Genomic DNA, 27,964 nt, shown 5'->3' with positions numbered 1-27,964 from the left:
AAGAAAAATAACAACTGATGGTGTATCTTTTGTCCTCTTTAATAATTTTTTTATACAACTTAGAATGGCAAACAAGCTGACGGCCCACCTGATGGAAAGTGGTAACCGTCGTCTATAGGCATGAGCAGTACCATAGACATAACAGAGTATACTGTTTCGCCCATGATACCCCCTATGCGTTGCCATTCCTAAGGACTCAGGTGTTATTCCTCTGTACCCAGTAAATTCACGCCATATCCCACCCTTCAAACCGAAACACAGCCATGCAAACAACTGCTTCACGGTAGAAACACGAATGGGACAGAGGTACCCAAGCAATCGACTTTTGTACAAAGCCTCCCTCTGGTTCTAATTCTATATTTATAACAAAAAAGGAGACAACCATATGATTTACAGTTTTTATTTTATCATTCCTTCTATGTAATTCTTTGTTCTTAGATAGAAAATGTTTGATATTTCAATTATTTGTCAATGAAAAATTTGACATTACTAGATTATATATTTAACACAGTTTATGTAGAAAGTATGCAAGCAGGTTGCATCTGTATTTGGTAGCGTTATACAGTTGTATAACATTTTCTATATACTAGCCGGCTATGAATTGACATAAATAACAACTGATGTGTCAGAGATGATCTTTTGTCCTTTTTTTACTTATTATATTTGCATAAGAAGAAAGGAGGCAACAATTTGTTTTACAGTTTTTATTTTATCATTCCTTCTATGTAATTTCTTGTTCTTAGGACAGTAGTCATCAATGAAGTCATATTACCCATGAATGTTATATTATCTATATGACATTATAACTGAAAGGCATAGAAAATTTCGTGGGTGTGATCTACCAAATTTATCATCCAAAATTTGACAGACTTTAAAAATGTCTTTGATGATTACTTATCAAAAACATTTAATATAGGTAAATAAATATTTTGTATAAATAATTTTTTATAATATAAAATTTATTTTTCAGTGAATGTAAGCAATTATAGTTTTATAAAAAAACTTTAACGTTTCATTATGGCATTTATGTACTACTTCTTTTGCTGCATTTTTTAATACAACGGAACGCATGAAAAAAAAATATCAGGTAAAATGGCTGTTCTGTAAAAACAATATGGCAGATAGTATTGTCATATTAGATTTCCCAGAAATCCTAGATTAATTAATGTAATTTTTGTGTTCATATTGTTCAAGAATGGTTTGTTGTTTTTTTTATTAATAGTGGTTCTATTTGCAAAATATAAAATTTTCTAATTTATCTTAAGTGTAACGAAACCCGTTTTTTGGACTAAATTTTGAAGTATAACGGAGGACGGCGAATGATTACGGTGCCGTAGTGTCCCTGTTATCCGTGGAACATGTCGTATCCACCTAGACCCCCTCTGGTGCCATATGGAATTGCGCCAGGTGTAGTCACCATGCCAATGGCTACCCATGTAAGTATTACTGTTGAATATCTGGAATATTTATTAACCTCACTTTACTATCATCTTTACTTTATACCTCTGGGTCTTTATAGCTATATATTCTCTAGTTTAAACAATTTAACCTTATATTCTTATTTGTTACAAAATATTGATGGAATTCATTTCACTTGTTAGGTATCCAAGCAGAATTGTTTGGTCTATAATCATTCATAATTATTTACAGGTATTAATTTTTTTTATAAGCAGTACAAAAAATAAGAGAGCTGCTATTAGCTCTTTAGATATATGTTCATCTATCAAGTTGCCATGGTTATTAATAAATGTATTATATCAGTATTTGGTGATAGCAGATGCATTGTTATAGTACATTTTAGTTGTTCGTTTAGTGGGTGGCTATGTATTACGTTGTGAATAGCTGTAATTAGCTAGCATTTAGTAGTTAAATGTTTAGTTTATAATTGATAGTTACTATTATAGACACTAGAGATGAAACAGACAGCAGTTTGGCCGGATACTGGATATTTGGTCAACCATGTGGCCGAAAAGCCGGATATCCAGCTATGTCAATGCAAATTGATCGCAATCATAACTTTTATTCTTGGTGGGAAACAAATGCTAAACAATACCCAAATTTAACAAAGTTTGCTAAAATCTATCTTTCGGCAGCACCTTGCAGCAGTGTGTACAGCGAAAGACTTCTGAAGCTGGCCTTATTTATGAAGAGAAGTGAAACCTCTTGCTACCTCTCAATACAAAGAAATTAGTATTTAATAAATACTATTTATTCACCATAGTTTGCCCTTAGTGCAGTATGAGTACTAATTAATTAATTTTCTTTCTATTACATTCATTTACTATTGTGTGATTAAAATTTTAATTCAGTAGGATGTCTATCCGGTCAAATAGTAGTTATCAGGTTTATGGTCAGATAGTATTAAGGCCGCCAGATAGTCCTGATACCATATAGTTATTGGATATCCGTTTCATCTCTAGTATCTACTGATTGATAAACTAGAAAATAAAGTATTTTTTGACTTCATTTTGATTGCTTTGTGATGGAACATATCAGGGGTGGGAATACAGTAGAATCACAATTATCCAAATCAAATAAAACTAGGGGTATTCCCTATAATAGAAAATTCAAAAATTAATATTTTTTTATTATGTAAAGAGTTTTACATATATCAATTGGACAATATGATTTAAAAAATTATGAGCTATAAAGATACTACCTATTTACCCAATTAATATACAAAACTATTTCTAAATTTGTAATTAGAGCTAGAGATCAATGTTCCGAAAATCAAGATTCTACTGTAATTACTTTGTAGTTGATTCTGAGGTGGCAACTCTTTAAATCTCTCTTTTATCCTAGTATTTTAATTTGATAATTTCACAAAATGACCAAGTTGAACACTCTAGACCTCATGGGGGGCAGGCAATGTATACAAAATAAAACTTAATATGGTGTAGGATAGGTACAAACTAAAGGTGGCGGATAAAAACGAGATGTGTATAGGACAGAAAATGAGATAGGCATAACGTGTTTTATCTGATATGATGGTAATATGATAGTGAATGTAGGTGGCTTGGGATTCCTTATCATAGTCTATGGAGGAGCCCTATGTTCAGAAGAGGGCAGTTAATGGCTGTTATGATTATGACTGTTTTATGGACCATTATAAACCAAAATTGTAATAATTTTGACATAACTCTATTAGGAAATTAGTTCAACTTGGTCCAATCAAGATATTGCTGTGATACCGAATTGAAATTTTAATTTTAGAGATGGGTTTACAGAAACAGCACCTCAATCAACCCCATTTTTTTCTCATAAATGATCTTGTCAAATGTTTTGAGTTAAAAAAATTATATCTTGATATTTCAGAATTTATTAAGATATAGAAATTATATGTTGTTTTTATCAAATTTAGTTCAATATATGTATATATTTGCTGCTTTTATTAAAAAATCACTAGTTATAAAAATAATAGATTGCATAATAAATACATATTTACATAATTAATGCATAATACCATTTCTAAATCAGTAATTAGAGCTGTGAAGAATAAACCGTGAAAATTAAGGGATAATCGAACATTTATATAATGTTTGGATAATGCAGATTCTACTGTAATAATGTGAACTTAAATTTTATAGTAAATCAAATTACTCCTGTGCTGCTTGCTAATGTGTATTGACACAAATTTATAAAATCAAGTTTTGTTGAAAGAAGCCATAGTTGAGTTATAAGTCTGTTTTTCTCAGCGGAAATTGTATTTCAAATGGGTGATGGAATCTTAAAAAATGCTTGTATTTATGTTCACTTGAATAAAAAATATTTTTTCTCTTAAAAAAATTTTGTTGGGTACCCCTATCTGAAAGGTGTGTTGTTAGTAAGCTGCCCTTTTAGTAGCCATATGCTCTAATCAGATACACCTCAATGTGGTCCCCCCTGGTAGCATGATGCGTGGGGTGTCGTAGGAGGCTGTGTGTGATGTGGAGGTAGTGATTAGAGTGGTGTGCGGCAGGTGATGGTGGGCGCGTACGGCGGCGGTGGACGCGGTGCGCTGCTGCCGGCGCCGGCGGCCGCCAAGGTCATTTCGCGTCCGCCCACCAGGAACAACGGTGCCAAGGATGCTGACGGCCCACCCGTCACCATTTTTATAGGTAACGCACACGCACACACACACGTGCACGCACATGCACACGCACACGCGCACTCTCACACACGCACACGCACACGCACACGCTCACGCCCGCAAACGTGCACACACAAACGCGGGCGTACACGCTTTTACATACAGTAACTCATAAAACTCATAAAATACTAAACAAACCTATTTTAACTATTAAGAGTGTTTTGTTACTGTCTTTCAAATTGAAATTAGCACAAAAAAGACAAAACACTTTTATTGCAAAAATAGGTTTAAAGAAGATTAGACATTTTTGAACAGGAAGGTAAGTATTTTAGAATTTTTAATGTATATTAACAATAGACAAAAAGTTATCAGTGTGTACAATGTACTTTTGACTTTTTTCTTAATTGAGAAACAATTGAGATTTATGCTCATTTTTCTCAGCTTAAATTGCATTCGGAATATGTGATAGAAACATAAAAAAATAACTATTTAAAAGTGTATATGCTCGTAATTAAGTCTACAAAATTATTATTATATTTAGATATTATTAATTTGAACTTATTAGAAATTTGGAGAACTTGGACCAGAACGTAAGACGAAGGTATTTAACCAGTGCGTGTTGCCAGTGATGACTACCGAAACGTAAACGTGGTCCTACACGATTGCCCGTATGTAAAAGCTACAAGCTACTCCATAGCCCGCTGACTAACTTGTAGCTCGGAGTCACTTTGCGTGATATAATCCGAAATGAGGATATCCGCAAAAGAACCAAAATAACCCACATAGCTCGAAGGATAAGCAAGCTGAAGTGTCAATGGGCTGGTCATATACCGATAACTGATGGGAAAAAAGGTCCTTGAATGGTGACCACGTATGGGTAAACGCAGTGCAGGACGAGCTCCCACTAGGTGGAGGTACGACCTGAAATGCGTTGCAGGGAGTCAGTGAATACAGGTGGCTCAGGGCCGTTCTTTATGGCAGTCTATGGGGGAGGTTTATGTCTGGCAGTGGACGGATAACGGCTGAAATGATGATGATTAAAAATTACTCTTATTCTTTCACTTAAATCAGATGTTATGCTGCCTTATGTTTCACTGTCATACCCCATGTTATGAACTGAAACACAGCTGTATGCATGCAATCATAGCTGCCATGACACAATGAATTAGCGAGCATAGCACTGCGAGCAGGCCGAGTGCCGAGTAGTGAGTAGTGAGTAGTGAGTGGGCGTCGCTCCGCAGGCAACATCACGTCGCGCGCGCCCGACCCGATGGTGCGCGCGCTGCTGGGCGCGTGCGGGCCCGTGCTGTCGTGGAAGCGCGTGTCCACCTTCGGCTTCTGCGAGTTCGCCAGCCCCGAGGCGGCGCTGCGCTGCGTGCGCCTGCTGCACGAGCGTCCGCTCGCCGACAAGAAGCTGGTCGCGCGCACCGACGGCAAGATGCAGGCGCTCGTCGACACCTACAAGAGTCAGTATCCCTCGCACTGCCCTGCGCGGCACAGTACACTGCGACACAGTGCAGTACAGTGAACTGCTTGCGTTCGCAGCCGAGCAGCGCTCGCGGCTGGGGCTGGCGGAGGAGGCGCCGGGCACGGAGGCGGCCGGCGACGGCTACCTGGACGCGCGCCAGCGCTCGCTCGACGAGGCGGCCGAGCGCCGGCTGCGGCAGATCATGCAAGACTACCAGGACGACATCAACAACTACGAGATGCTGCAGAAAGGTAACCTGTTCTTTTGTTAATTATAAATTATCCAATGGGTGGCGATGTATCACAAACATATAATGTTCCCTTACAGAGGAGGCGATCTCGAAAACGGCCCGCGTGCTCGAGGAAGCGGACATATCGGAGGAGAAGCGGGACGTGATCCATCGTGAGATCGGCAAGTTTCGGGAGAGCATGAAGGTAGGCCCGCTCTGCCCCCCTCGCCCCTGCCACCATTTCCCGGTCCCAGTCGCCACTCACAACCGACTCAACTTCTACTGTTTACTGTCGCCAGAGGGCCGGCCGCACCCACACGATTCCGCTATACTCCGTTGTACGATATTTAGATCATGAGTACGATGTCGCGACTGATATGAAACGCAAAGACACTCGTTTTTTAATATTAAAGATACCGCCGAATTTAATGAGAGATTTACATTGATTTTAATATTGTTATTGACATTATATCTTTCATATTATTATTATGTCGCGTGCCAAATTTTAAAAGTATTTCTACAATCGAAATATATGTTTTTAAAAGAAACAGTCTCTTTATATTTTAATTTATATAGAAACATACAATAATATAATATTATGGAAATGTAAGAGGCTACTAGACAAGTGTCAAAATTAGCAATACGATGGTTATACTGGATGAGCCTCGTTACTAAACTCGTCCTGTATACCTAAGAGTACTTATCGATGAGCGTGCTGTGTGATCGCCCGGTTTAGTGTGTAGTCTCGCGGTGCAGTGTACAGTCGCGGGGAGTAGTATTAAGTCGCGCAGTGCAATGTACAGTCGCGGGGAATAATCTAGAGTCGCGCGGTGCAATGTACAGTCGCGGGGGTAGTGTTCAGTCGCGCGGTGCAGTGTACAGTCGCGGGGAGTAGTGTAGAGTCGCGCGGTGCAGTGTACAGTCGCGGGGAGTAATCTAGAGTCGCGCGGTGCAGTGTACAGTCGCGGGGAGTAATCTAGAGTCGCGCGGTGCAGTGTACAGTCGCGGGGAGTAGTGCTCAGTCGCGCGGTGCAGTGTACAGTCGCGGGGGTAATGTTCAGTCGCGCGGTGCAGTGTACAGTCGCGGGGAGTAGTGTAGAGTCGCGCGGTGCAGTGTACAGTCGCGGGGAGTAGTGTAGCGCCGCGCCGGTGTAGAGTAGGCGTGTGGTGCGGCGGCGCGGGGCGGAGGCCGCCGTAGTCGCAGTGCAGCGCGCCGCCGACGGTGAGTCCTTGCCTCCGATATGATACAGACACCCGCTCCTATATGTCGCTCAGTGCTCGGCGCTCGGCGCTCGCCGGCCGAGCCGTTCCACCGTCACTGTCCGTGTCACGTCACGCCACGCTTTTGTCATTATTTGCTTTTACCAGATTATAACTACAAATATATATCTAAAAATATTTTACAATGCATCCTCTACTACTGATATTATATTTATTGTCTAATGGTAGATGCCAGATGATTTTAAATATTGCTTGCAAAAAATTGTTTTCAATCTTGATAAAAAATAGTATAGGACCAACAATGGAGTTACCGTTTTATTAAAATGAGAATCATTGAAATTTCTTCACACCTGGAAAGATATAGATAGTACAGCTATAAGTCGACATCAGCCAAATTGAGAACTTTATTTTTTATATTTTTATTTATTTTGCGTCACAGAGCCATTGGCTCGGTCGACTTATTGTTGGATCTGCAGACATTTAGTTATGAAAGTTCTCGTATAGGTTGAAAGTTATTGCAATGACAAAAATTAAAAATGAGATGTGTGTGGGTTTGGTCATTTAGACAGAATGGATGGAGTGCTCACTAGGAAAGTAATATATTGAATGAGAATTAGTAGAGACGTCGGCAGCGGCCAGCGTACAGGGGCGTGCGGCGACCGAGTAACGTGTTTGAAAGACCAATTATAACTATTCGTATCTAGCGAGCTTGTGTACGAGTATAGATCGCATCTATCTACTTACTGCAAAAAATTTCTACCATTTGTTTATTGCATAAGGTGATAAAAAATTTGAATTGAATGTATCTAGGCATTACTAACAGTATTTATTTGATAAATTTACATAATCGCAGGCAGTGACGGTCGAACTTATTTTTTATATTTTTTTTTCATAATTTTTATATGTGTTGTAACATACACGCATCATACGATGCCACCATCGCGGCGAACTCGCCGCGAGGCGGCTCTCAACTACATGGGACTTATCCGAATCAACGTTACTTAGAGTGCACTAGTTGTTCTGTCTTTCGAGTTACTATTAATCTTTCTACTCATCGACACCATATATTGTAGTGTATTTACTCGGTCATTCTATATAATTTCATTGAAATTTGGCCTACATCCGATCGATACGGTTCATAATCGCCGATGCCCACTGAAACCGCGTACTGTGGTGAGCACACCGCTGGCGCCCTGCGCGTAGTCGGCTGGGCCGTCCGGGCCGTGCGGGCCGTTCGGGCCGGAGAGCGGTGTGGCGACCGGAGCCGTATCGAGCGGAGGGCCGGCCGCCCGCTGCCCTGGTGAGTGGCGGCGGGCGGCCGCGCGGCCGGCCGCGCCCGCCGCGCCGGGTGGCGGCGGGCGGCGGCGGCGGCGGGCCCGGCCGGCCGCGTCCGCAGCGGCGCCGCGCCGGGAGCTCCGCAGCGGCCGCCGCCGGGCAGCGCGCCGCGCCGGGGACCGCGCGTAAGTAGTGCGTGCGCGAGCGAGACCGCCCTAGGTGACGCAGGTGGCAGCGGCGGCGCTCGCTCCCGCTCTGCTTCCGCTTGTGCCGCGCTCGCCGCACGTCGAACCGACTCCTGCTGTCGCGTCCACTTTACGAATAAGCCCCTTTGATTTAGTTTTTCACTCGGATGCCTCCAGTGGGATGTTGAATTTCAGATATGGGCCCTATGTGCCGAGTTGCGGCGAGTGCGCCCGCGGAAGCTACTTTGTTTACGATTGCATGTGGGACCGTTCCGCCGCCGTAGTACAGCGCCCGGTCCACGCCCGCCCCGCATCCCACGGTCCCCCCTCCACTTTTCCCCATATCGGGTCACCCCTTACTGATGAACCCTTGCATTATATTTTTCTGATCATACAATATGTATTCGGGTATTATTTGAGCGCACAGTTCGTACAAGATTCCGATAAATATACACAATTTAAAGTTCTTAAAAAAGTAACCATCTTCAGTTTTAACGATTACATGTGAATGAAAGTAAATTCTATCACCAAAAATTTCATAAAAATCGGTTTCCAACTGGCGAAGATATTGCGTGGTATGCATAAAAACCCCGTGTAATTTTAGAACGTTTCGATGTCAGTTAAGGACCGATATATAGAAGCACAGTTCTACTGTCACTTGTTCGTACACCACTGAAATGTGGAAGGTAAAATAATTCTCATGAGTTCTGTGTCGAAGGTTTTTAGGAATTCTCACAGAAAAATATAAAATATATCTAAAATTTGATCAGACCTGTGGACATCGTTAATAGGATATGTCTGTGGAAAATAGTCTCCTGGCTGTGCTGTTACTTACCACGACGAGAGACAATTGTCAGGATAGGGAAAATATAAAATTATAATGTAAAAATTTGACGTTCATAAGCGGCTAAAATGTCCTACATGAATAAATGATTTTTGAATTTTGAATTTTGATACGCCCGTTCATTATTTGTGTCAATGTGTAGACAAGGAAATGAAGTTTGGGACTGAAGTTAAGCTACAGCAGTAGAACTTCTTTACGATTACTATGCCTCTATATTCTATATTTTCTTTTGGCATGTTATTGAACAACCTTGACATGTCTATATCGACAGCAGGACTCGCCACAATAAATGATTTTTATAGTATTTTACAGTACTTTTTAAAGTACATCTTTTGTTAAAAAGACATGCCATTGCTTACTAAATGTGCCAAGTAAGGAAAAATAGTTTATTAAAGCTAAGTCCGAAATCAATCCAGTACTTATTAACAATATATTTGTTTACTTACATTTTTCATGAGATTTGTATACTATTCTTAAAAAAGTTTCATTTGAAAAAAAAATGTTTTAATAGACGTCGCAACTGTATTCATTATATTTTTTTTTTTATCAAAATTTGCTTTAAATAAAGTGAAAAGAGTTTACAGATTATATCGTTTTGGGTTCAGTTTAAATTGAAGAACTCGGTCGCAGGTAGTTTTATGGTAATGAATAATTTTTAAAATATCGTTATAATTTCTTAAAGACAGAGATACTTGTGACCCCTATCGCATTATACCTCCAGAAACGGCCAACGGCTGTCTCTACTGACGAATAGAATGTTGTGGAAAAGTAGAATAGAGTAGGAAGGATATCCAAGTAGTGGCACTGTTATACTCGAGGGATGTGACACCGGGGCGGGTAGTGGACGGCGGAGAGGCGAGGGCGACGTTTGAGCGTGGCGTGTCGTTGGATGCAGGAGGAGGCGGAAGTGGTAGTACGGCGCAAGCGCGAGCCCAAGGACGCCGACAAGGACAAGGACAAGGACGGCACCAGGGAGCGCGAGCGCGAGCGGGACCGCGAGCGCGACAGGGACCGGGACCGCGCCGACCGGGACCGCGATCGCACCGACCGCGATCGGGACCGGGACCGCGACCGCGACAAGGAGCGGCGCAGGCGGAGCACTTCCAGGTAACGCTATCTCACAGTAGTAGTGCTTTCCTGATTCGTGTAGCTCGTCGCAACATATATTGTACTCATTAGGTATATATTTAAGTCCGAAGTACGACAACGTCGGAAATATTTAAGAAACTATTGAACAGTTTTCAGTATTATTGGTGCATTATTTTGTAAGTGCTCCGAATATATTTATGATACGAGGACTGCCTTTTGAGTCGTGTCGTTTGCTAACCTCGCGCGTTTATTAAAAAAAAAATAGCTTTTTCATCTTTTTGAATTTAGAATTCAGAAACTAAAGAATGTTTTCAGATTGGTCGAATAATTTTATTGTATCGTCTATTCAAAGGTGACAAATTGGTTGTAAAAATGGAAATATCTAAAGAAAATTTGCGTGCGATCATTTTCTACAACTTTCAAAGGGCATTATCGCGTTTATATAGTAATTTAAATACGTAATCCTACTTTATATGTATGTGATATATTCTTTAGCAATATACAGGATGTAAGCCTCTTAGTGATAAATAGAAATGAAGCACAAGTACTTTATTGTACTATTAAATCATATATTTACTTGTTTTACTTTGTATTTGATATATAACAAATATTATAACATAAATACCCAACTTCTGTTAATCCATTCACACTTATTCAAATATAGCTTCTTTAGGACTTCCACCAACAATAATTGATATATATTTTATATAATGACCACGTGGTTCACTATACTTGTTCACTCTTGATACGGCAGGGAGCTCCGCTCTGTTCAACGGATGGACACGAAGTGTCTCCCCACCCGAATAACAATCTTTTATATCTACAGGGCCGAATTCGAGTGAACAAGTCGGCGAGACCACGTGTTCTTACAATTTCATTACTTTTTATTTAAGTAGATATCATGATAATAAATAATTATAAAATTAATTAAAATATAAATTAGTGTTCTATATACATTATAAGAATAATTCATTACAAAATTTGGTATAATAACAATTTTAACATTTTATTATATTTAAAGTAGTTAGTCTGATTTTTATTAATAAATGTAGGTACACATTTTGACACAAGATGTTTAAGAAAATTGATATAATTACATGATATGATAAATCCAATACTTTCTCCCTTTCAATACCAAAATTATGCTTGCACAATCTATTCTTCTTCCAATTCTGGATTATGCCGATGTCTGTTTCTTAGATGTGACCGAGGAGCTGCTAAATAAGCTTGAGCGGTTGCAAAATTTAGCAATAAGGTTTATTTTCAGCTTACGAAAATATGATCATGTCTCTGTTTAAAGTGGCTCCCAATTAGACATCGTCATGAGACACATGTCCTAGCGGTCCTATATAATATCCTTAATAATCCCAATTCTCCTTCCTACCTTCGTTCCCGGTTCCAATTATTACCTCCTCCTTCCAGACCTAGACGTCTTTGTCTGAACCAGTCCAGGGTACTGAAGCTTCCCAGCTGTAAAACCCATTTTATGGGTAACTCATTTGCATATCGTGCTGTACAGCTGTGGAATAAACTTCCCGTGAATATTCAGAATAGCTCGTCTAGCAGTTCCTTCAAAAAAAGATTAAAATCATTTTATCTTTCCAATTTAATTTAAATATAAAAATGATTAGAGGACTGTCATCATTGTGTTCTCTTGTATCTGATATTTATATGTTGTATTTAACGTGTGTATGTATGTATGTATATGTATGTGTATGTGTATATGTATATATATGTGTATGTGTATGTATGTATATATGTGAATGCATGTGTGTATATATATAATTATTTATAATTTATCTAAATATTTATTTAAATTTCTGTCTTGCACTACTACTGCCCACTCACTACTTCCTATGCCACTGCGTTAGGTTGACTGGAAGAAATCTCTTTTAGAGATAAGTTCGCCTTTGCTAACATTGTTATTAACTTATTGTTGTTACTGTATGTTTTTGTGCAATAAAGAATATATATATATAATTTAAAATAAATACCTAACACATGCAAAAGTATATTACATATTGCGGAGAATTCTGTGAAAAACGATAAACGGTAATAATATATTGGATTGTCTATACATATTTTAAACGACACAACTTAAAAGGCAGCCCTCGTATACAGCAAAACTCAGTGGTTAATAATAAATAAACAATGTGCAACCATCGACAGAAAAATGCTTATATCTCGGTTTGTACCTTTGGTCGCCTGGCTGTATTATGCATACCTCCAGCTACAGGCAGCTCCGCAAGCTCCAGTCACAAGTCACGCGCCGCGTGCGCATAGTGCGCACTGCGCACTGAATTCCCGCTAACTGTTATGTACTCACTTAACGGAACAGTTGTTATATCGTGACTATTCAAAAATGCTTGTAATTAAGTTTATTTCAATAAAAAAATATTATTAAATAGTAACGAGTTGTTCTCATTACATATGTTGAGCTATTTCAAAGTAATATTTGTGCTTAACTGTGGAATCGATTATTTAACCCCCTAGGTTTGCTGGTATAGATTGTACATATTTTTGAAAATGTTGAACAGGACAAAGGACCGGCGCGATGAACGGGACAAGGAGCGCGAACGGGAACGCGAAGAGAGGGAGCGGGACAGGGAGCGCGAGCGGGAGAAGGAGCGGGAGAGGTACGCGGCGGCGCGACGTCGCACACTCGTTACATAACCTCACACATACACCTAGTTTATCCTTAGAGGTATTTTGCGTGTTTATTTTGCATATTTGTTTTTTGTTGCGAAAACAAATGGCAGCAGTAATGTGTCAAATAGCCTTGTAGCAGGTTGTAATTGTTATGAGTGAGAGGGACAGTATCATAATTAATGAGCGTTAAGTTTCTTGTTCACGTGAGCGATACGATTGCAGGGAGGCGCGCGAGCGAGAGAGGGAGCGCGAAATGCGCGAGAGGGAGAGAGAACGGGAACGCGAGAGGGACAGGGAGAGGTAAGGTCTTTTCCGCGAAATATCCTATGAATCTGATTTTACCGACTGAAAAAGTTGAAAACATAACCGTGTAAGTAAATAAAAACTATGACAGCTCAAGCGGAGTACGTTTAACTGCGAATGGAGGATGTCAAGATTGACCTTCGCAGGGCACTTCAGAGGCCTACGTGTGTAACAAAGGTAACCTAGATACGTACTGTTTTCTACTAGTCGATTATCCCTGCAGAATAGGTGTTTTACCCTACTAGGACTCGAGCATAAGTCTCACCCACACATTCATAAGTCGAGACCCATGAGGCGTTTGTAGTTAGTGTTGGTTCGCCGCCAGCGCGCGGTACGCTGTCGGCCCGCGATAACATGGACCTTATCGCTGCCTACTTGCCTATTAAATAAAGAAAACGATTTACTCCTCACTTAGTGATGCGTGCCCGGCGTTACTTGTTATATCTAAAGAACTATACATATTATTATATTTATTTGTACATACATTTTTATAATTAATTTAGGTGCAATTATTTCATAACATTTTTGTTCATCGCAACTTTTTCCTCAAACCCAGTTAATATTAAACGATAGAATAATTAACTTTTATTACGCAAATTGTATAATTGATTGATCGATATTATACTTAAATCAAATTAGCTACAATAAGTCAGCTTTAGTATTTGCACAAATTGTAGTTAATGTTTGTGTAGTGCCTGTATACAGGAGTAACACTACCTTTATATAGCATAAATGAAATGTAACAATATATTGCTTTTTAATTGATTTTTATCAATAAAAAAATAATAAACCTCTGCGCTGTTGAAATGTCTGTCACCGCAGGCGCAGGTCCTTATGATATTCTTAGAGCGAATGAAAGACGGACGTACAATGTACGTTTGTTATTTCGTAACGGGCAGTAAATTGTACATGGCAACGAGCTGCAACGTAACCGGCCGCCAAATTGCTCGAGCGCCACTCTCAGTATTTTGTCGACCCACTTTAATACCGCTGTTGAAACAATTATACGAAGGAATTATAACTTAAAAATATGGAAAATATATACGTACTTATAATATCTACGTGCGGCTGCAGCACGCACTTATGTTGTTAGACATTGACACGTCAAATACTAACAGAAAACCATTCAAATTGACGTAATATTCAACTGAATCGTGTTTAATTGTGTAAGTGTAGTGAGGAGTAGAGTACGTTATAGCGGGAGTGCAGCACGTGCGTAGTGCGGTTGTGGTGTAGTAGTGTGGGTGTGCGAGTGGAGTGGCTGCAATGTCGCCTCAGACGTTGCTCGCGCTGCATCCATACATCCGCACGCGCTACGAGATCGAGAGGGCCAAGCGTGATCTCTGCACGAGGTCAATGTCTTTTATGTTTAACATATTAATAGGAAATTGAAGTCTCCCTGAACATTAGTTGCTTGTGGAGTAAAGCGCCGTTCACACATGTCGGGGTATCTCAGGCTTGTCGTCGTTCGATGTGCGATGGTTATTACGTTCAGTTGGATAGGTTATTATATATATATATATATATATTCTCCTCATCCATGATACCGTTTTTCGTTTGGCACATCCTTGATGGGGCACGGAGCTCAGACGGCTAGAGGCAAGGCCCGGGCTCTGGGCAAGTGTGAATCGCGCTTAATGATTATATTTGTTGTTGGTGACGGTTGGTACGGGGCGCTATATTTTTTTTATGTCGACATACTACGAGTATAGGTATATACACTACACTTGTACGCCTCCACAAATATTCTTGTTAGATTAATCCTAACCATGTTCTCCCTATTGAGGTGAAAGTCTATTTGTATTATTTATTTCCGTGCAATCAATTGATAATGCAAGTAGTCAGAGTTAAACCTAAATATATTATATATAAGTATATATATATATATATATTGTAGTTATATTTAACACGAAAGTTAGTGTGTAACAGCTACCTTTGTATGACTGAGAACTAAACCGATTTGGACAAAACAATTGCAGAGATAAAATAAATATGTTTGTACCTGTATTACCGGCTGATGTGGTTTGTCACACGTATATTATTTGAATTCCAAGGACGGACACGAGGCTTGTGACGTCACCAAAGATTCCACGCCCACGAAGTCGCGGCTAAACATTATAGTGAGTAAACGAAATGCACAAAAGTAATGGTCACTTGGCAGACTGTAACATAAATTACAATTCTTTTACTTGATATTACAGAAATGTATGTCTCACCACTCGTTCCCACCCACGCGACTAGTTGCTGCACATACCGTCTGCGAGATTTGTAGAGAATCGTGTCGTACATAATCGTTTGCCTTGATGAGAACGAGCCTCGTTCTCCTGAGCGAGCGCACAGCCAACGTGGAACACGTGTCGGTATGAACGCGCCGGACGGGTGGGAACCGGTGGTGCTTATCATAATGTTAATTATTATACTGAAGTATGCAATGATTCCATGTGACTAGACATATTGTTACATTGTTTGTATGTACACAGCAGGCATGGCGCTAATTAATGTTTTGAAGTGCAGTCAAACATTTGAATTTCTAGAAGTGGAACGCATTATATTTTTTTACAGAGAACGCGAACGGGAACGCGACCGGGAGCGATCGCGCGAGCGCGAACGCGAGCGCGAGCGCGAACGTGACCGCGAACGCGAGCGGTCGCGCGGCCGCAGCCGCAGCGAGGCGGACTCGCGCCGCGAGAAGGAGATGGAGGAGGAGGCCAGGGAGAAGAAACGCCTCGAGAAGAAGGCGCGGGAGAAGGAGGCCGCCTACCAGGAGAGGTAACGTGCCCCACGCCCGCACCATATACGTGCATAATACATACTCGAACAGTGTTATATCTTTGCGGGTAAAGATGATAACTGTAACTAATAATTACAACATCGTCATATCTGTATTACAAGCACGAGGCAAGTGTGCAATATATATATCTATTTATTTCTTAACGGCGGATACTTTATGTGTTTCGACAAATTTTGTCCTTATGTACATTTTTACTATTTTATTATCTTGACTAAGAATGGGGTCACCTGAATAAGTTTCCTGTTTTATACGTTTTTATAATTATTTCTTAGAAATATAACTATTCTGTTACATTTATATTGGTTATAGGAACTGTTTACTATTTAAATTGATAATTTTATAAGAAACATACATAAAAAAGGGGAATCACACGAAATGGTCACATGTCAGTTTAGTGTTTAGTGTGGCAGGTTATAGTTACGGTTTTTGGAGAGGGGTGTAAAGTTAAGAAGAGTTGATTTAGTGAGAGTGTCGGAGGTGGTGCAACAGATGTCGTAGTAAGAGGTGGTGGCGCGCAGGTTGCGCACGTGGGAGGGCCGCGAGCGGCGCAAGGCCAAGGAGTACGAGAAGGAGCGCGAGCGCGAGCGCTGCCGCGAGGAGGAGCGCGAGCGCGAGGCCAAGCGCCTCAAGGAGTTCCTCGAGGACTACGACGACGAGCGCGACGACCACAAGTTCTACAAGTTAGTTCCTCTCCACTTACTTCTACTCTCCTGCACGCCACCACTACCACTCCACACGTTCACTTCATTCATGTTATAATTAATAATTAAATTCGCGACGCGACAATATTTCTGTCTTCGACAGACTTCAAAAATAAAGTTTTCAGATTTTTTTTCTTACCTTATAATTCTATAAGTTTTAAATGAATTTGGTAATTTTTTTATCTGAAAACATATATTTACCTACGTTTTGATCTCGTAGAAATTTTATTAAAATTGGTTCAATACTTTAGTTTTCAGATCAATATAACTGTTTTTGTCGATTGAACTCGATTGCTTTTAAGCGTCACAATCTTTAATTATTGAAACTTACGAGTGGAATGGCAAACGCTGAAGTAGCGCGTTCTGCTATACGAGGGCGAGTCGATAATTCCGTGACGTTTTGAATGAAACACAGGTTTTTAGATAAAAAGTTATTTTATTTTTCAACGTAGTCTCCTTTGAGCTGTATACACTTAGGCCAACGTTTCCAATTTTTTTTATCCCTTCCGAAAAATATGATTAGTCGAGGTCTTTAAAATAGGCATTTGTTTGTGAGATGACTTCGTCGTTGGAAGCAAATCTCTTTCCGCCGAGCCATTTCTTCAAGTTTAGGAACAAGAAATAGTCACACTGGGCTAGATCGGGATAATAGGCCGGAAGAGGGAGCAAATCGTAGCCTAATTCATGGATTTTTGCCATGGAAATAGCATATGTGTGCACCTGTGCATTGTTCTGCCGGAAAAGGACTGTTTTCTTGGCCAAGTGCGGTCGCTTTTTTTCAATGCCTCATCAAATCGATCCAATAAGTTGCTGTAATATTCGCCATTGATAATTTTACCTTTTTGAAGGTAGTCAATGTGGATAATACTGCGTGCATTCCAAAAAATAATCGCTATGACTTTATTGGCTGACAAACTCACCTTTGCCTTCTTTGGCGCCGATTCACCCCGAGAAATTCACTGTTTTGACTGCTGTTCGGTCTCCGGTGTGTTGTGATTCGTCCACGGTTACGAAACGCCGCAAAACTCGTCTATATTGCGATTGAACAACGCCAAACATTTCTGCGAAATTGTTACACGGTTGCGTTTGTGGTCGATTGTGAGCAAACGCGGCACCCATCTTGCGAAAAGCTTTGTCATATCCAAATAATTATTTAAAATTGAAACTACTGAGCCACGTGAGAAGCCATAGGCTTCCAAAATCTCTCACACTTTTAATCGTCGATCGGCTAAAACTATATCGTATATTTTTTCAATTGTTTCGGACGTGGGGACTTCAACTGGGCGTCCAGAACGTTCGGTATATTTTATGCTTGTACGGCCATACCGGAATTCAGTAAACCATTTTTGTAACCATGTAAATGGATGGTACAGAGTCTCCATAAATATTATTATCAAATTTCGTCTTGGGTTGTGTAATTTTTTCTGTAAAAAAAAAAAATTCAATGAGTACACGAAGTTCACTTTTTCTTTAGTTTTCTTCTCGGTTAATGCGGTAGTCTGATATTAATGGTCGTCAAAAACAAAACAAACGTCGCAGCTTGTTAAATTTTTAACAAGAGTCAACTGATAGATGACTGTTGACGGGAGCAGTGTTGCTATTTCAATTAAGAGGTGGGAAATTTAAGGAGTCACGGACTTACTGATCCGTCCCCGTATAAAGCATGGAGAGAGTGTTTGCATATTTCTTAGTAGTATTTCTGTGTATATATGTAGTTAATTATATGTACAGTATTTTAATAAAAGCGTACATATGTAAATAATTCATACTGAAAGGAGACGTACGTTATTCGGGGAGTCGTAGTGGTATCGTGTGTGCGCGGTGCGCGGTGCGCAGGGGCAAGGAGCTGCAGCGGCGGCTGGGCGCGCGCGTGCGCGAGGCGGAGGCGGACGGGCGCGAGCGCGCGCGCGAGGCGGCCGAGCTGGCGGCGCTGCGGCGCGCCGTGTGGGCGGGCCGCGCCGAGGCGGACGCGGGCGCGCGCGCCGCCTGGGAGCGCGCGCGCCGCCGCCACGACGCGCAGTACGCGCCGCGCCCGCTGCTCGACGCCAGCCTGGCGCCGCCCGCGCAGCGCGCCCGCCAGCGCGCGCGCGCCGCCGCCCGCGAGCGCGAGCGCGCCGCCGCCCGCGAGCGCGCCGCGCGCGACCTGCAGCGCCGCCTGCGCGCGCGCGCCTCGCGCGACCTGCCGCCCGGCGCCGAGCCCATCGACTCGGACGACAGGTGCGTACACGCGCGCGCGGGCGCACGCCTACGATACCTGTTCATTATTTTTATTTCGCATTATCTTCTAACCGACTACGTCCATTAACTTGTGTATATAAACTTAATCTTATAAAATTTATTTCACTTTCAACATAAAAATCATCTTTCTGGCCGAGATATTAAATTTAAGTATACAGTATGGACTTTTTTTTAAAGCTTAAAGTAATGAATATTTTTACTATAGATTTCTATTCCTTTACTTGAAATCATTCAAACAACGCACCTCATATGATTTCCATCATATTTATTGTGATTAATTATTCAAAATATATAGTTACCAAAATAAAACTTAATCCATAGGACAGAATACCTTTTTAATAAGGAAAGAAATTTTAAAAACACGTCAAGAGTATCGACGGTCACTCCAAACATCGAAACTCATAAACTTTACCTCTTTATAATATAATTATAAATTGACATTTGTTTTTTTGATATTGCTCCTTGGAATCAATCGACAGTCTATTTTATAAAAAGCAACAATTGTTGTGTTCAGTAAATATGTGTGTCATAGAGTACAAACAATTGTTAACCGTGCCACTTTAATCTTTGCTAAGTATTTGATTAGGTATGTTTCACAATGAATCGGTAACATGTTTGAATGAACGTTTCCAGCGGCGGCGGCGCGAGTCCGCAGGGCGCGGGCGCGGGCGCGGGCGCGGAGGCGGGGCTGTCGCCGGGCGGGTCGACGACCCCGCCGGGCCCGCCCGACACGCCGCCGCCGCGCCGCGCCGGCCGCGCGCCGCCGCCCGCGCGCAGCCCCGACGGCGGCGCCACGCCGCCCGCGCCGCCCGAGCCGCCCGAGCCCGCCTCGCCCGCCTCGCCCGCCTCGCCCGCCTCGCCCGCCTCGCCCGCCTCGCCAGCCTCGCCAGCCTCGCCGCCGCACAACCACGCGCACGCGCACGCACACGCACACGCACACAACCACGCGCACGGACACACGCACCGCTCACACGTACGTATATACTTTTTTTTTATACCATGAAGATGGCAATGAGCTTGTTTGTAGCTGGTCACATCAAATAATCGGTGTGAGCAATGTGCGACTACCTACGGCTGTTAAACAGCTAACAGTTTGAAGGTAAACGGTCACTGATTTGTGGTAGAGCCACGCTATAATACAATATGGTATTGAAGCATGAATGAGCCGGCTCGACCGGGGAAGTACCACACCCTCACAGAATACCGACGCTAAGTAGCCGTACTTTTAGTGCGACCACATTCCGTATGGTGAGTGAGGGAGTTCGGAGGCCCATCCTATACCTATCCCTTTCCTTACCCTAAAATCCTTCCCCCAACTCCGTCCCCCATCTCTCAATGCCATGGCAGTGAAATTTATAGAAAAAATAACATACCCCAGGGAGGACCAAGGGCAAACAGAGTAAGACTTCTGCGGCATTCCCTTTGCTCAGTGTGAGCCCCTGTAATATTAGGGGAATTCATTCAAACCTGAACGCTGTCCACCACCACCTAGAAACGGCGCGGCCGGCATTGCTCTTCCTCACGGAGACACAAATATCCCCTTCTAACTAAACATCATACCTGACCTACCCGGGCTATAAGCTTGAACATTGTTTTGTTTCGCGTGCCGGTGTATGTGCGTATGTCAGCCAAGATATCTGCTGTCGACGCCTTGGGACTCTTGAAGGTACGGACCTGTCCATTCTATGGTTGTGCGTAGATTGCAATGACCATCCCCGCGTCTATGCGTGCCTATGGTATACAGGTCCCACAGGTCGGTAACACTGAAACCAACTCATTGAGCACGTCCAAATGGCTACAGATTCCCTGCTTGAACAGGTTCCTTTCGCTGAAGTCGTGATTCTTGGCGACTTTAATGCCCATCATGCCGAATAGCTTGGTTCGCGTACAACCGACTATGCGGGAAGATCTGTTCATGACTTTGCTTTGGCTTATGGTATGACACAGCTTCTTTCCTCGCCTACGTGAATCCCTGATGTGTTGGACCATTCACCTTCACTGCAAGACCTTCTATTGACCACCCACCTAGACAACTATGTGATCTCCGTCGAAGCCCCGCTTGCGTCGGATCATTGTTTGGTGCGGAGCAAGGTGCCTCTTACGAGTCCGACTCCACTTCGCTCTATGGGTAGACGTCGCATTTGGCACTACAGGTCTGCAGATTGGGATGAGATGCGGATTTATTTCGCATCTTACCCATGGAGGCAAGTTTGCTTCACACTGGATGATCCCGACGCCATTGCCGATTCTATTGCTGATGTGGTGCTTCAGGGAATGGAATTATTTATTCCTAACTCTGTGGTGCCCGTCGGCGGTAAATCCCAGCCCGGGTATGGAGCCTCCTGTAGAACAGCTTCTCGTTTGAAACAGGAGTGATTCCTAGCCTGGGCCAAAGGTGTGGTGTCGCGAGATCCTAACACCAGTGCCCTTAAAAAGAAGTACAATTCTGCCTCTAGGTCTTTTAAAAGAGTTATAGCCACAGCGAAGTCAGAACATATTAGTAGAATTGGCAAGAGATTGGCTAGTTTGCCTTCGGGAACTCGAGCTTTCTGGTCTCTTGCCAAAGTTGCACAAGGGAATTTCTTTAAATCATCTTTTCCACCATTGCGTAGGGAGGATGACTCGGTGGCTCTGAACGCTAAAGAGAAGGCCGATCTTCTTGGATCCATCTTTGCGTCAAACTCGACATTGGATGACGGGGAGAAACCACCACCGACCATCCCGTGTTGTAAGAGCTCTATGCCTGACATTAAATTCACACATAGCTCAGTGCGTAGAGCACTTTTATCCCTTGAAATCCATAAGTCGAGTGGGCCCGATGGTATTCCTCCAATTGTGCTTAGGACGTGCGCACCAGAGTTGGCTCCGGTTCTTACGCGTCTTTTTCGGCTCTGCGACTCATCGGGCATAGTCCCAAAGTTTTGGAAGACTGCTCTGGTACATCCGATCCCTAAAAAGGGAGATCGCTCAGATCCAGCTAACTATAGGCTTATAACTATCACATCCTTATTCTCGAAGGTTACAGAATCCATCATTAACCGCCAACTTCTCCGGTACCTAGAAGAGCACCAGCTGATCTGTGATCGCCTGTACGGCTTTCGACAGGGACGTTCGGCTGGTGATCTTTTAGCTTACTTAACACACCGATGGGCAGTGGCAATCGAGAGTAAGGGAGAGGCCTTAGCTATTAGTCTGGATATTGCGAAAGCCTTTGATCGGGTGTGGCATGGAGCGCTGCTTTCAAAGTTACCTTCATTTGGGTTGCCTTCAAGACTGTGCATTTGGGTCGCCAGTTTTCTCAAGAAACGTAGCATTAAGGTCGTAGTCGACGGAGCATGCTCTGATTTAAAACCTTTGAATGCTGGTGTCCCGCAAGGCTGTGTACTATCTCCGAATCTGTTTCTTCTGTATATCAATGATATGTTACAGATCAGTAATATTCATTGCTACGCAGACGACAGTACAGGAGATGCATTATATACCGGTCATGCAAAGATCTCGCAGGCACATACCGATGAGTGCCGGAATAGACGTGTCTGAAATCGAAACATCACTCCATCAAGTTTCGATCTGGGGTGAACAAAATCTTGTCCAATTTAACCCTAAGAAGACACAAGTCTGCGCGTTCACCGCAAAAAAGACGCCATTTGTCGTATCTCCTCACTTTCAGGGCACTTCCCTTGATAAAAAGTCGAGTCTAGGAATTCTGGGCGTTGATATATCTTGTGACGTCCAGTTTGGCGGTCATCTGGAGGAGAAGGCTAAGATAGCTTCCAACAAGTTAGGAGTACTCAATAGGCTGAGACGGTATTTCATGCCGGAACACCGCCTGAAATTATATAAAGCTCAAGTCAGGCTGTATATGGAATACTGTTCTCACTTAGGGCAGGAGCGCCACAGTACCAACTCCTTCCATTAGACCGCATTCAAAGTCGGGCGGCTTGAATTATTGATAGTCAACGCCTTACTGTCCGATTTGATCAGTTTCATGCGCAGAGATGTTGCATCTCTGTGCATCTTCTACCGAATTTATCATGGGGAGTGTTCTGAGGATTGTTCGGATTGATACCTGCTGCTGATTTTCACCACCGTACAACTCGCCACAAACTAAAGTTTCATCCCAATCATCTGGACGAGTGGCGGTCTTCCACCGTGCGTTTTTCAAGGCACTTTCTTCCACGCACAACTATTCTTTAGAATCAACTTCCAGCAGCAGTATTTCCGAACCGATACGACAACATAACCTTCAAGAAAAGAGTATATTCCTTTTTAAAAGGCCGGCAGCACACCTGCAATGCCGCTGGTGTTGTGGGTGATCATGGGCGGCCGTAGTCACTTACCATCAGGTGAGACGCATGCTCGTTTTCCTCCTGTGTTGTAAAAAAAAACTGAAGCTCATGGACGCTTGCGTTACTATTTCAATTTTTTTTTCAATATAAAAAAAAAAAACTAATTGGCATTAATAATTGTGTCTATAATGAAGATCAGTGGATGAAAAGGACCAACTTGTTAAGTCAGAATTGGATCTCCTTTCTTGTTATATAAACTGTGCGTCCAGTTTAAGTTAAGCTGCAATATGAATGCTTTCAAAATATATCATCATTTTAGTCGTCAACTGTCCATTGCTCAACATAAGCCCTTTCCATAAGGGAAGTTTTGTTAATAGTTGCCACACTTGGCAGGTAGGTTAGCAACTGCACTTAGTCTGTAAGAGATGTTTTAAGAGGGAAGCTGCTGCCTGTCCCTCTACAATTAAATTCCTTTAATACCCTCTTACGACACCCATAGGAGTGAAAGACGTAGCCTATTCTATGCCGGGACAACACGGGAATTTAATTAAAATATATAATGTGTTGCATGCACAGAGTACAAGCGGCGGCGGCGGAGGAGGAGGAGGAGGAGGAGGAGGAGGCGCGACGTCGGGCGACAACTCGCCCATCACTATCAGCTTCAAGAACAAACGCAGCCCCTCGCTCTCCACCGACACCCCAAGCGGTAACCATGCACTTACTACTGCTACTATACATCCATAACGCAACTAGATGAGTACAAAATGTACTCAGTTTACAGGTTAAGGTCAGGTTAGGTTAAGGTGTTTTCTCAAACATGCTTGGAAATGTGAGCATTATTTTGACAATCTTCTTAGAGATAAATCAAAATTGCCATTGCCTACACAAAAATTGGTAGCCATGTTTCGAAGTAAAAGGTCATTCCATTTTTAAATTACAGGACAGATATGAGTTTACATAGTAATTTATCTGGCTGCAAAACACGACAGATATGGATTTTCATACAACTTTTGCCGGCCGCTGCCCGCATGTATCTGGCCAGTACGACAATTTTGATTTATCTGGAAGAAGATCGTCAAAATAATGCTCACATTTCCAAGCATGTCTGAGAAAAAGTCTTTTCTAGTATGAAACAAGTGGTAATCATTTTTGAATTGTGAATTTGATGATTGGAGAGGTTTGTGTTGAGATTCCATTTTGGGATTACTTGATTTTGTTTGACTGAGCTGTGATTGTTCAATACACTATGTGATTACCATGTATTGAAGGTGGCGTTGAATGTAGAATTTGTTTAGATGACTAAATAATATGTTCGTTTGTATCTAGTGGCTGGTGGTTATTGTAAATGTGTATCGTAATATATATTGTTTATAATGTACCGGATAAATCGCAATTGTTAGCAGTATATAAAATAAAGATATCATTTGTCATCATTTATGTATGGACATAAATATTGGTTGACAAATAGTTAAAATATATTTAAGTTTTCCGTACTAGCACGGCACTTCTGCTGTTCAAAATATTTCGTTTTTCGAGGCACGTTTCTTTCGGTAGTATGTTCAGTTTCGCTGGTAGAGTACTCCTGTGGAGGGGTGCTAATGATTGCGATTTTCGTCTGTAAATTGCGCGCGTGCGTGCGCGCGTGCGTGCGTGCGTGCGTGCGTGCGTGCGTGCGTGCGTGCGTGCGTGCGTGCGTGCGTTAGTTTGACCGCGCGTGTGTTTGCGCGTGTGTGTGTGCAGAGGGCGCGGGGCGCGTGCGGCGCGTGCACGCGGCGTTCGCGGCCGACGACGATGACACGCCGCCACACCACCCGCCGCCCGCCGCCACCGCCGCCGCCGCCAGCACCGGTCAGTACACGCGCACACTCATATACGAGGTCTGTCCGGAAAGTTCGTATAAAAGTGTTCTGGAATGCGAGAAAGAGGAGTGGGGAGGCCAGGTAAGCGCAGGACCCCTTCCTTATGTCCCTAACAATGCTTCAGTTCTGGTCTGACCGCCGTGCGGTGCGAACTGGCTTGTCACGCCATCTGTGAAGTTACCTCTTAACGAAACCCCGTCGGCATGGAGCCCGCTTCCGTTGAAGAGCAGCGCGTCGTAATCAAGTTTCTCTCGAAACTCGGCAAGAATGGCCGTGAAATTTTTGCCGATCTAATTCGATAAGACATCCGGGGAACCACGAACAAAAAAATCAAGAAAATCCCGCTCAAATGTCAAGACAATGTTGATTGTTTTTTTCGATGTTCGGGGGATTGTCCATCAAGAATTCGTCCCTCCAGGCCAGACAGTTGATGGAAAATTCTACGTCGATATGCTCAGACGCCTCAAAGCTCGTGTGGCACGAGTTCGTCCAGAATTGGCGCGAGAGGGGCGTTGGATTCTTCACCACGACAATGCCCCTGCCCACACCTCTCTTGTTGTCCGTGAGTTTTTGAGTAAAAATTCCATTACGGTGACCGAACACCCCCCTATTCGCCGGATTTGGCCCCGTGTGACTTCTTCTTGTTCCCAAAAACCAAATTGGTACTTCGGGGGCGGCATTTGGGGGACATAAATGAGATAAAAAAAGCTACGACGGGGCAGCTGAGAAACCTACAACCAGAGGACTTTCAAGGAGCCTTCTCACAGTGGAAACGGCGTTGGCACAAGTGCATTATGTCACAGGGGGAGTACTTTGAAGGGGATAAAATTGATTTACCTGAATAATTGTAAAATAAAATTTTTAAAAACTTTTATACGTACTTTCCGGACAAACCTCGTATGTTGTTATCACCACCATCATCATCATCATATCAGCTTTAAACTGGTCACTGGTAAACAAGCCTCCTTCTTGGAAGGTTTTGCCAGTAGTTGCCACGCTTGGTAGGCGGATTGGCAACCGCAGTTAGGCTTTGGTAATATTTTAAGAGGGACGCTGCTGCCCATCCCTCGCCCTTCCTTAGTCGCCTCTTACGACACTATAACTTATACCATACATTATTTATTTGTATGTACACTTTTTTAATTTATAACTTTGGCCACGTGTCACAACATGTGCATGAAATAACGGTTGGAGATTGATGATTAATATGGAACGCTGTAAAACTTCTGCTAACAATAATAGTAGTCGATCTTTAAACGTTAGCAGTCGCACGCATGCCAATAGAAACGGAATTAAACAAAATAATTGTAACTGACTACTCAGTGATAGGGAGCTCGACGCCTAGTTCAGTAAAGTATTTAACAAAGGACTATGCCTCTCTATCCTGTAATTGCACTGTCGAACACAACTGCTTTACGACAAAATTTCGTCTTAGAACTCAGTTTATATACATACATCATATCGCTAATAAACATTTAAATTTTCAACTAATTATTAAAATATTAATTTATAGCTTCAATATTACGACTAGACACAAAAGATTCTGTAATAAATTTTCTAGGCAAAGACAAAAAAGACAAGGACAAAAGTAAAAAGGGCGAGAGCGGCGAGAAGGAGAGCCGCAGCGCAGAGGAGAAGCGGAAACACATAAAGAGTCTCATCGACAAGATCCCCACGCAGAAGGAGCAGCTGTTCCAGTACAAGCTGGACACCTCGCAGGTGAGTATTCCGCCACCATCGCATCCCACCATCATCCACGCACCAGATCATGTAGTGCTCTTTGATGAGATGTGAATAGAATGTACATTATTCTATGTAGATGACTTCCATGGGGCAGTGGTAAATGAGGTCTCAGTTTCGATTCTTTATTGGGTCAGTATAGGAAATGAACTTTTTTCGGTGGTTCAGGTGGCACAGGGCAGCTGGTTTGAGGACTGCGTGACTGGTGTGATTGTGTGGCATTGGTATTTACAAAGAATGGATTACACTGGCGGGGCACGTTAAATAGGGATCAAGACATCAGTTGATCCGTTGTGACAAATTCACCAGAAATTAACCACAATGATATCAGATGGCAACCGTGTGGATGTTGACTTGATAGTGTATACTGCTTGCAAGTAGACCATCAGTTCCCATTACTAACGATCTTTCTCCCTTGTATATGTAAATAACTACTTATTATAAGTGTACCTTGAAGCTTTGGCCATACTATGCGTTCATAAATCTAAGAGGAAAAAAGAGGTTTTCGTCTTAGATTTATAGTTGTAATAATTAGTTTTCATGGCCCTCATGTTCTCAATTAAGGTAAGGTTAGTGATAGTCGTATACGAATTATTTAAACGCAACGCGTCGGTTGCAGATCGACAACACGCTGATGGAGAAGAAGATCCGGCCGTGGATCAACAAGAAGATAATCGAGTACATCGGCGAGCCGGAGCCGACACTGGTGGACTTCATCTGCAGCAAGGTGGTGGCCGGCTCGGCGCCGCACCGCATCCTCGACGACGTGCAGATGGTGCTCGACGAGGAGGCCGAGGTGTTCGTCGTCAAGATGTGGCGCCTGCTCATCTACGAGCTCGAGGCCAAGCGCGCCGGCCTCGCCAAGTGACCGTCGCCACCGCCGCCGCCGCCGCCACCGCCGCCGCCGCCAGCACCGCCGTCGCCGCCGCCCTCGCACCATCACCACCACCACCACCATCATCACCACCACCACCATCACTGCCGCCACCACCGCCGCGACCAGGGCGTGTAACG

At 42.8% G+C, this 27,964-nt stretch overlaps 1 protein-coding gene across 2 annotated transcripts; it reads left to right on the top strand.

Annotated features, from left to right (window-relative positions):
- The first annotated feature begins 1,099 nt into the window (after window positions 1-1,099).
- Window positions 1,100-27,964, top strand: LOC116412809 (RNA-binding protein 25). 2 transcript variants are annotated; one of them, XM_052891836.1, is made up of 17 exons: window positions 1,101-1,198; window positions 1,302-1,436; window positions 3,959-4,097; window positions 5,311-5,535; window positions 5,615-5,788; window positions 5,865-5,971; window positions 10,187-10,398; window positions 12,918-13,016; window positions 13,252-13,329; window positions 15,895-16,101; window positions 16,642-16,803; window positions 18,661-19,041; window positions 19,696-20,035; window positions 23,928-24,057; window positions 25,092-25,199; window positions 26,772-26,929; window positions 27,570-27,964. In XM_052891836.1, exons 2-17 carry the CDS (start codon window positions 1,359-1,361, stop codon window positions 27,816-27,818), a joined length of 2,847 nt encoding a protein of 948 aa, XP_052747796.1. In that variant the 5' UTR covers window positions 1,101-1,198; window positions 1,302-1,358; the 3' UTR covers window positions 27,819-27,964. The 2 variants fall into 2 exon arrangements, with proteins under 2 accessions (XP_052747795.1, XP_052747796.1); XM_052891835.1 differs by having other exon boundaries at window positions 1,100-1,436.

This window comes from Galleria mellonella, unplaced genomic scaffold (assembly GCF_026898425.1).
Source record: "Galleria mellonella isolate WM207_F2 unplaced genomic scaffold, CSIRO_AGI_GalMel_v1 utg146, whole genome shotgun sequence".
In the NCBI taxonomy this organism is placed as follows: Eukaryota; Metazoa; Arthropoda; class Insecta; order Lepidoptera; family Pyralidae; genus Galleria; species Galleria mellonella.
Note: the sequence above shows the minus strand (reverse complement) of the source record. Positions and strands in the feature narration are given on the sequence as shown.